This window comes from Stegastes partitus, unplaced genomic scaffold, assembly GCF_000690725.1.
Source record: "Stegastes partitus isolate 25-593 unplaced genomic scaffold, Stegastes_partitus-1.0.2 Scaffold213, whole genome shotgun sequence".
NCBI lineage: Eukaryota > Metazoa > Chordata > Actinopteri > Pomacentridae > Stegastes > Stegastes partitus.
Genome location: NW_007577944.1, coordinates 463,351 through 474,499, shown reverse-complemented (window position 1 = coordinate 474,499; position 11,149 = coordinate 463,351). Strand labels below are relative to the sequence as shown.

General features: G+C 40.5%; 1 protein-coding gene across 2 annotated transcripts in view; it reads right to left on the bottom strand.

The window, feature by feature from the left end:
- The window catches only part of LOC103356674 (storkhead-box protein 2-like), a 92,191-nt gene that overhangs the window by 19,545 nt on the left and 61,497 nt on the right, over positions 1-11,149 (bottom strand). For both annotated transcript variants that reach the window (XM_008280915.1, XM_008280916.1), the window contains exon 2: positions 409-561. In XM_008280915.1, the coding sequence (XP_008279137.1) occupies positions 409-561 (153 nt within the window). The remainder of the gene's footprint in view (positions 1-408; positions 562-11,149) is intronic.

Below are 11,149 nucleotides of genomic sequence, written 5' to 3'. Positions count from 1 at the left end.
TATTAATTGAATTTTAAACACAAAAAAATCTCTCAAGTGGGGTTTTTGCATAAATGCATGTGTACACTACATTCAAAATGTTTGAATAAAGGCAAAATTTATGATTATTTTTGGTGTTTTAAAATTAGCTTATTTGAAAGTCTTATACGTCAATGACCCTCAAATATGTTTGAACCACCAAACACTTAACTTGCAATGCAAACACTGTACTAAAGACAGCAAATTTAGAAAATTAGAGAAATGCAGTGATAGGTAGTCAGGTAAGGCCTGAAAAATGTAAATGCAATCCAACAGTAACAGATATGTACAGCACTTTATTAAAGGTACCATGTGTTTCTGTATGAATTAAGATATTAAAAGGCAGTGACAAATAAATACAATGTAATTGGTGACTGATCCTGGTGTTACCTGGAAAACATGTCTGCAGGTGTTCAGTCAGGGCCTCCTGGGTGACAGGTTTATGGGTGGAGTTCATAGCAGAGATAGCCAACAGCAAAACCTCACCCAAAGGGATGAACTGTGATTGGCTGATGGGGGACATACTGATGGGTGAAACATCCCCTGTGAAAAGACAGAAATCAGTTACTTTGAGTGATACTTGGATTAAAATCGACTTATTTACATTGCTAACATGTCAACATTATGCTTTTTAATATGCTGGAAAACACAACATGAGTGATAAAAGCAGCCGATGACATGGCGATGCATTTCCACTGACAATGGTCTCCAAAACTCAGATTCTGACATTTTTATATGTACCATACCCAACGAGCCAATCCTGTGTACTTGTGGGGTGGGTTTTCCACACCAGAAGTTTACATACGCTGTATTAAAAGACATAAAACTTTTTTTTCTCACTGTCTGACATTAAATCTGACTAAACTTTTCCTGTTTTACGTCAGTCACAATTATCAAAATTATTTCTATTTGCGAAACACCCAAATAATGGGAGAGAGAATGTTTTTTTACTTCTTCAAAGTCAGAAGTTTACAACCATCTCCTCAGTATCTGGTAGCATTGCCTTTAAACTGTATGACTTGGGTCAAACATTTTGGGTTTCCTTCCACAAGCTTCTCACAACAGTCTGATGAGTTCTGGCCCATTCCTCCTGACAGAATAGGTGGAACTGAGTCAGGTTTGTTGGCCTCCTTGCTCCACACGCCTTTTCAGCTCTACCCACTAATGTTCTCCAGGACTGAGATCAGGGCTTTGTGGTGGCCACTCCACAACACTGACTTTGTTGTCCTGAAGCCTCTCTGTAACTAATCTGGTGGTATGCTGAGGGTCGTTGTCCATCTGAAGACCCATTAGTGCCCAAGCTTTAACTTCCTGCTGATGTCTGGAGATGCTGCTTCAATATTTCCACATAATGTTCTTTCCTCATGATGCCATCTATTGTGCGAAGTGCACCAGTCCCTCCTGTAGCAGAACACCTCCACAGCATGATGCTGCCACCCTCGTGCTTCACAGTTGAGATGGTGTTCTCAGACTTCAAGCTTCCCCCTTTTTCCTCCAAATGTAACGATGGTCATTAAGGCAAAACAGTTCAGGTTTAGTTCCATCAGACCACAGGACATGTCTCCACGAAGGAAGCTCTTTGTCCCCGTGTTCATTTACAAACTGCAATCTGTCTTTTCTATGTTTCGTCTGGAGGAATGTCTTCTTTCTCTCTGAGCAGCCTTCCAGCCCATGTCGGTACAGGACTGGTTTCACCGTGGATAATGACTCTCTCATTATTCTGGTGTTTAGCAAATAGAAATAATGTTGGTAATCCTGACTGACCTGAAACAGGAAAAGTTAAAGGACGACATAAAAATAAATTTAGAACTAAATGACAATGGAGAGGTGACGCCATCCGTGCTCTGGGATGCACTCAAAGCAGTAACAAGGGGAAAAATAATAGCCACATGGTAAGAAAGTTTGGAAGAAAGATCTCCAAACTTTGGAGGACAAATATAAGCAGCTACAGAGAAAGCATGTATACACTTCAAATGATGAAATCAGGTCAAACATCACCAAAACAAAGAAGAGAACAGACCAAATAAATACATATGAAACACAAAAAAAGATGCTATTTACAAGACAACGCTATTATGAAACTGGTTGGAAATCTCTGAAACGTCTATCTTACAGATTGGGGGGAAAAAAACAAGTAGAATATAAGATAAGAAATCTATCACAAGAGCGGTTGAAACGACACTGGAAGGAACCCCGAAGTGTTCAATAAATCATCGTTCTCGGCCACAAACTAACCTTCAGATCGACTCTTTCCCAGCCTCAACCAATCTGACCTCTATCACTGATAAACAAAGCAAACATTTGAGAGCAGAAATTAAAAAAAGAAGAATTACATGAAGCAATTGGAAGGCTAAAGGTAAACATGGATGGTTTCACCTCAGAATGGTACAAATCAATGCAGGAGCAGCTAGGACCAACACTGCTCAAATCCTTTTGACTGGGTCGATACCAAAGGACAGGAAAGACAAACTAGACTGTAGTAATGACCGTCCCATTAGTGTACCAAATGTGAACTATAAATTGTTCACATCCATGCTATCAAAAAGGATACAAAATATTTTACCAGAACTTATCCATTTGGACCAGGCAGGTTTAATTTGACAAAGACAAGATAATATCAGTAGAATATTGCACATTATTAAACATGTCACACAACAGAAAGTAGAGGTGGCCATTATAAGCGTAGACGCTGAGAAGCATTTGGTTAAGTCAGATGGTCCTTCTACTACAAAGTACTATTGAAATTTGGCTTCCATATGTCTACTATTGAAACACTTCAGGCACTATATCACAAACCATCTTCAAGACAAATTTAATGGTGACTCATCAAATTCATTTACTTTAGAACGAGGACCAAGACGAGGCTGCTGTGCCTTTATACTCTTCTTTGCCTTGTTTATAGAACCCTTAAGTCAATGGATTCGACAAAATGCTGATATCAAGGGGATGTTATCATTTGAGTTCTTGACTACAATCAGTTAAAATGAACATCCTGCCTCGTCTGCTATATCTTTTTCAAGCTCTCCCAGTGAAAATACTAACCAAACAAATCATAGAATGGGATGGTCTGATATCTAGAGCTCTTTGGCAGGGGGAAAAAAACCCAGGATCAGATTTAAAACCCTGCAGCTGAAAACAGAATGTGGGGCCTCCCTTGCCTATGAGAATACTATAAGGCAGCACAGTTAGGGCCTTTAAATTGCTTGTGGACACCAACATACTCTGCAAGATGGAAAGAAAGTGACAACAAGAGAAGGGCCCCCAACAGAAGCGATGATAGCAGACGCTGAACTACAAAAGAAGATGATGCATAAAGATATCCCATGGACCGATATATTAATGAAAACCTGGCAGAAGACTGTCAAAATGTGCAGATTAATGGACTCGTCTAAATTATTAAGGTGGTTATGATACAGACTTTGTCCCAAACAGATTTAAAACTGGATAACAAAAGGTCTAACAAATTACCACCCATTTGTCCACACGGGGGCATTTCAGAGCTCTGAAGCATTACGAAAATGATTTCTATAGATACCTTCAAGTTGGCCATTATTTTAGGCAGAATCTAAATTGTCCGACAAGCAGCAGACACAGGTATCATGAAAATACTCTCGTCGTCAACCAAATCCACAACATGGAACAAGATTGTGTCCTGAATTTATAATAGCAATCTCCAGTCTAAGACCACATTTCCACGTAGCAAAAACTGTGATATTTCAGTGGGCCTTTGGTTTACACATAAACGAAGCTACGAGTCACCGAAAACGATCACATCTGAAAACTCCGGCCACAGTCGAGATTTGGAAAAACTCTGTCTTTTGCATGTAGACAGGAGGAGATGGAGTTTGACATCACAGTATGCGACAAAAGCGTCATCAGCGTCACATAGATAGATAGAACTTTGGAACTTCATTGATCCCTTTGGTAGAACCTCAGGGAAGTTGTTGAAATGTGTGCGACCGTGTTTACAGTTTGGCTGCTGTGATAGAAATCAAGTATTTTCCTTGTTGTGTACTCTAACACCACATGTAGGAGTAGCTCCACTTCTCTGTCGGTCCAAACAAACAACCCCATTGTTGTTACACTGCCGCCTGTAGGTATGGCAGCTCATAGCAGCTCTTAATGACGTGTTAATGACAAACACTGCTACGAATACTGCTGGCCGCAAGCAAAAAGCTACAACAAAAAACTGGGTAACGCCAGAGCCACACACCATTGGTGACTGGATAGAAATATATATTATGGAAAGAATGACCATTTCACTCAGAATCCAAAAAGAAAGATTTTAGCTGATTCCGACCAAATGGACTAATTACATTAAACCCACAAGGTCAGACTTTGACACGGTTAGATAATGTATTAATTAAATAAATGTAATACCTGTCCTTTATGTGGTCTCTTCAATATACTCTTCATAATATACCTGAGTGGAAAGGTCCCCATGTTCACTTGTTAAATTAGAGAAAACCAGAGAAAACCTTAAGGAGTATGATGTAAGCAGATTTTCTTTTTGTTTTTGTTTTCATATATGTCACTGTAAGTGCACACAGTGTAAATACAGGGACCTTATAAATGCTTTTCAGAAATAAAAAAGAAAAAAAGAAAGCGGGTTTATTGTTTGGTTACAGATTGCAGGAGGTAGCTGCCCAGAGTTTCATTAGGAAGAGTGACTGAAATGACATCTGACAGCTGACTCCATCCTGATGTCTTCTATTTTTGCATATTTCTCACACTCAAACATTCCAGATCATCAAAGCTATATGTAATATTAGACAGAGATAACCCACAAAACACAAAGGATAGTCATTAAATTCTGATTTATTGAAGCTTTATTAAAAATCTGTATCACTCCTGTGAAGTCCCTCCCAAACCCAGTAGCTGGATGGGCCATCCTTGGCAGTGGAACGACAGCTTGTGATCAGTCCTTCACATGGCCATGGAGGAATGTAGCCCACTCTTCTCTGCACAACAGCTTAAATTTGACCCCTTTCGCTGTTTTTGAGCATCAACGGACCTTTAAGGTCCTGCAACAGCATCTCCAATGGTTCATGTCTGGACTTGGACTTAGCCACTCTTAAACCTTAGTGTTTTCTTTCTGAGCCATGGACTTGCTTGTGTGCTTTGGGTCCTGAACTGATGGGTGGATCTTTTCCAGGAAGATTTTCTGATCCAGAGCACAACTCATGACTCCATCAGTTACGACAAGTCGTCCAGGTCCTGTGGAAGCACAGCAACCCAAACATCACACTACCTGCACCATGTTTCACTGCTGCTATCATGCTCTTCTTCCACCTGTGGCTCATCAGTCCACAGGGTGTTACCCAGAAGTCTGGGAGCTCATCCAGACTTTCTCTTTTTGCAAATGCCAGATGAGCCTTCATGTTCTTCTTGGTCAGGAGTGGTTTTGGCCTTGCAGCTCTTCCATGGAGGCCATTTTAGCCCAGTCTTCGTTATTGTGGAATCATGAACTCTGAACTTAACTGAGGCCAGGGATTATCACTAAGAAGACATGATGAACGTTTTCAAGCTATTATGAGGCCAGGGAGACCTGCAGTTCTGTTGATGTACATCTGGTTCCTCTGTGACCTCTTGGATGAGTCATCACTGTGCTCTTGGGGGCATTTTGGTCGGTCGGCCTCCTTTGAAGGTTCACCACTGTTCCATGTTTCCTCCATTTGTGGATAATGTCTCTCACTGTGGTTCTCTGGAGTCCCAGTACCTCAGCAATGGCTTTGTAACACTTTCCAGACCGATAAATGTCAATGAGATTGTTTTATATGTTCTTGAATCTCTTTAGAACGTGGCACATGTGCTGCTCTTTGAGACCCTTCAGCTACTTCACAATGCCAGACAGGTTCTGCTGAGTGATTATTAGATTCAACAAGCCTGGCAGTGATCATACGAGGGTGTGGCTGGAGAAACTGAATCCAACTGCCAAATGAATTTGGTCATTTGGTAGATTGGAAGCTAAGGGGGCAATTACTTTTTCACACAGAGCAAGATGGGGCTGGACAGCATTTTTCCTTCAACAAATGAAATCATTGTTTAAAAACTTAATTTTGCTTTTACTTGGGTCATCTTTCTGTTACATGAAAGTTAGTCTGATGATCTGAAACATTTAAAGTGAAACACATGCAAAAACAGAAGATGTCTGTAAGGGGGAAATACCTTTTCACAGCACTGTAGCTCCATGTGAAATACATCAGTAAATAAAGTCAGAGAACAATGAGACTGGCCTTTTCAAGTACGACAAAGCCTCCATTCATGGAGCATCATACGATATGGCTTTGGTATCCACCATTTTCTATTTATACTGTGCTACAAGACAACACTTCGTGTTACCTGAGTCAGGCCTTAACTATGAGCTTTATAAAAAAGGAAAGTTTTAAGCCTAATCTGTGATTCTGTGTGTAATAGTTCATCTGTCAAATGTGAAGACAAGCTCTCAATGATGGTGATCATTTTGTAGATGGGGAGTAACTCTCTGAACTCTCTCTTGCTTTAGAGACGCAAACATGGATCATGCTGCTGTCTGATGTTGCAGCTATTTACCTATCGCTCGTCTACATCTTGTAGGGCAAAAACCACTGTGTTGCCTTAACTTGCAGTCACATCAGTCAACCTGCAGGTTCTAGAGGAAATACGACCCGCGCTCCACAAAATGCAAATGATATGTAAATGAGGTGCTCTTGGCCCCTCCCCTCAGACGCCTCCCATCCACGCCCAAAGAGGGACAGAAGTTGTCATTGAAAGCAGAAGTTTAAAACAGGGGTTCTCAACTGGTAGGTCGCGACCCAAAAGTGGGTCGCGGACCTGTTCTGGGTGGGTCGCGGACAGCTGGTCAAAATTAAACAATATATAATGTGCATCTCAGGATGGACTTATTTTTTATTTTGAAAAAAACTTTTATTTTGACAGGCATGGTGACCATAGTTTGTTTGACGCTCATTTTAAGTTTGTGTTGATGTTGGGATGCAAGATGGCAAAGCGCAAATATGACCCGGAGTATTGAAATGTGGATTTTTACTTTCAATAGCCAACTATTCATTCGCTGTCCTGGAATTGGGAAATCATATATTCCTCCCACCTCCCCCCCCGCCGCCGCTGTGGAAACGGTGCTGTGACCGCTAACTTAAACACCAAAACTGGTCTTAGTAGCCAAAAGCTGCCTCTGCGTCCCGCCACTTCCAGAAGTCCGCTGGCTGTCGAGGGGCGCGGTGTTGTCATGTTTTTACGAACCTAAATCAGAAATGGCCACATTCCTCTCTGAGACTAACTCCCTGTACGCAGAACTGTTTGACAACGAAATGTGGCTCGCACGAGAGCATCAGCTGGTGGAGCTGTTGTGATCAGACGTTGAGAAAGAGATGTGGGGAGGTCAGCCTTTCCCTCTTCTGGTGCAGCGATGTGATGGCTGAGTATTCATCCCTCACCAGTCCTGCAGTTAAAACAATCTTAGCATTCAGCTCAACCTGTTTGTGTGACAGTGGCTTCTCTACCTTGATCCAGCTCAGGTCACAGCAGAGGAACAGGCTGGACACAGAGCATGATCTGAGAGTAGCTCTGTCTGCTGTCACCCCAGACTCTGAAACTCTAATCAGGAGTAGAGCACGTGCCCAACTGTCTCGTTAACTTCAACAAATGACCTGATTAGGCCAAAACTTTATTTTCGAGTAGTTTTGATATTTATTTTATTCACTCTTGTACATGTAGTTGTCATGGTCCTCCTTAGTTTCTTATTAATTTGCTTAAAATGGAGTGAAAATATGTAGTTTTGTGCCCTTTTTTATTTTGTGCAGTATTGTACACACAGTTGTCATGGTCCAGTTACTATGGATGGTTATATGCTCTGAAATACACGTTGCACAGGAAACTATTGAATATTGAATTCTTAAAAAAATTCGGTCGCGACTCAATGACCATGGGAACATGTGGGTCCCAGGGTGACACCAGTTGAGAATCCCTGGTTTAAAACATTGTTTTAAAAAAAAAAAAAAAAAAATCTTAAAAATCTGAAAATTGTTTCAATGACAAATTCTGTTTTTCAATCGCAACCTATGCTGTCTTTGTTTTAGCTCCATATATTGGGTGCAGTTCAGACTTGTTGAAAGGGATATGGACCTGTTACTACCGTAACCTTGAACCTCCCTTACTTATATGGGATATGGACATGTTACGAGGCCTAACCTTGACCCTCCCTTACTTATATGTGGGATATGGACGTGTTACCAGACCTAACCTTGACCCTCCCTGATTTATATGGGATATGGACATGTTACCAGGCCTAATCTTGACCCTGATTTACATACAGAAAAGCTAAACGAAAGCCATCATTAACACCTAAACAGAAAAAAACAAGGTTACAATGGGCTAAGGAAAAGCAATCGTAGACTGTGAATGACTAGATGAAAGTCATATTCAGTAATGAATCGTGAATCTGCATTGGGCAAGGTGATGATGCTGCAACTTTTGTTTGGTGCCATTCTAATGAGATTTATGAAGACAACTGCCTGAAGAAAACATGCAAATTTCCACAGTCATTGATGATATGGGGCTGCATGTCAGGTAAAGGCACTGGGGAGATGGCAGTCATTACATCTTCAATAAATGCACAAGTTTACATTGAAATTTTGGACACTTTTCTTATTCCAGCAATTGAAAGGATGTATGGGGATGAGGACATAATTTTTCAAGATGATAATGCATTTTGCCATAGAGCAAAAACTGTGAAAACTTTCCTTGAGGAAAGACACATAAGGTCAATGTCATGGCCTACAAATAGTCCAGATCTCAATCCAATTGAAATTCTGTGGTGGAAATTGAAGAAAATGGTCCATGACAAGGCTTCAACCTGCAAAGCTGATCTGGCAACAGCAATCAGAGAAAGTTGGAGCCAGATTGATGAAGAGTACTGTTTGTCACTCATTAAGTCCATGCCTCAGAGACTGCAAGCTGTTATAAAAGCCAGAGGTGGTGCAACAAAGTACTAGTGGTGTGTTGTAGTGTTTTTTTGTTTGTTTTTCATGATTCCATAATTTTTTCCCTCTGCTTGATCTAAAAAAGCAATTGTTATTGCCTACCACAAGTTTTTTTTCTTGATTTCTCTTAGTGTTTCTTAAAGCCAGAGAGTTGCCATTTTAAATGACTTTAGTTTTGTGGCATGTCTGTGATCCGCTTTGTTTCTACCAAATTAAATGACTGAATGAACATTCTCCAAGACTGGTGATTCCATAATTTTTGCCAGGGGTTGTATTTATCTATGAAGCCAAATGAAACCAATCAGTTGGTCCAGGCATGTCTGAAGGACAAAAAGGCCTGGATGACCTGGAATTTCCTTCAATTAAATTCAGACAAAACTGAGGTTTTTGCATTTGGCCCTAAACACCTCAGAAACACACGATGGAACCAGCCAGATAGCTACTCTAGATGGCATCACCTTGGCCTCCAGTGCTACTGTAAAGAACCTTGGAGTTATTTTTGACCAGGGCATGTCGTTCAATAGCCATATAAAACAACTCTGTAGGACGGCCTTTTTTTCATCTGTTTAATATTGTAAAAATCAGGAACATCCTGTCTCAGAGTGATGCTGAGAAACTAGTCCATCATTTACAACTCTAGACTGGACTATTGTAATTCCTTATTATCAGGATGTCCCAATAACTCTCTCAGAAACCTTCAGCTGATCCAAAATGCTGCAGCCAGGGTTCTGACAGGAACCAGTAACAGAGATCATATTTCTCCTGTATCAGCTTCTCTTCATCGGCTCCCTGTAAAATCCAGGATAGAATTAAAAATCCTGCTTCTAACATATAAAACTCTCAACGACCAGCTCCATTTTACCTTCAAGACCTTATTGTACCGTATCATCCTAACAGAACCCTTCGCTCTCAGACTGCAGGTCTACTGGTGGTTCCAGAGTCTCCAGAAGCAGAATGGGAGGCAGAGCCTTCAGTTATCAGCTCCTATGTTGTGGAATCAGCTCCCAGTTTGGGTTCTGGAGGCAGACACCCTCTCTGCTTCAAGAGTAGATTAGTTCCCTCCCACTATTGCCGACTGCTTTGCTCATAGGGAATCCAAAAGCAACTCTGGATTGTTGAGTTCTCTGTTAACAGTTGGCAGGGTCTTCATCTACTCTGTGAAGTGTTGTGAGATGACATATGTTGTGAATTGGCACAATATTAAAAAAAAATGGAACTGAAAGTTGAATGATACTACAGTCATTGACAAGCGGCTACTCTACTCACATGACCTCCATTTCACTGTGACTTCTAGCATCTGTGTTGATGAATCACTTTAAAAAGGGACAAATACATAAGCAAGCACTTAATTTACATTTTTAATTAATTGACATTATTATACAAAAGGCTGTGTTCATCCAGACATTAAATAGCCTTTTTTGTTTTATCTGGTTTCATAGTTTAGTGCAGGTTGGTGACATCTGTATAGCATCGCAAACTCCTGCATTGTTTCCTCATAATAATGCCTCAGGAACGTGTATATATATATATATATATGGTGAAAAGTATTGGTTGTAGCAGAGAAATGTTGGAACTCCATGACCAACATTTGTGTGCATGAAAGAACTATTACCGACATAAAAAAAAATAAAATCTATACGTTAACTATGATTTAAACCAGCCTCGCACTGGTCCTTCAATCCCAGCCTTCTGCTCCAGTCTCTGTAATATACTGTCATTAACAATGTTGTCAAATGCTGTTGTATTTAAATCCAGACAGACTGGTACGCAGCTTGTTAGATAGATTGATCTGATTACACATGGAAGTGTTAAATACAGGTATGACATACTCAAGCAGTGTAGCTGGGGTCTAAAAGATATGTTGATTGGTTCGATGAAGAACTTTGTGAAATAAGCTATGACAGATCTATGGGAGAAAAAGAGTCCATATATACAGTACAGACCAAAAGTTTGGACGCACCTTCTCGTTCAATAGGTTTCCTTTCTTTTCATGACTATTGACATTGTAGATTCACACTGAAGGCATCAAAACTATGAATTAACACATGTGGAAATATGTACTTAACAAAAAAGTGTAAAACAACTGACACCTTATATTCTAGTTTCTTCAAAGTAGCCACCTTTTGCTGTGATTACTGCTTTGCACACACTCT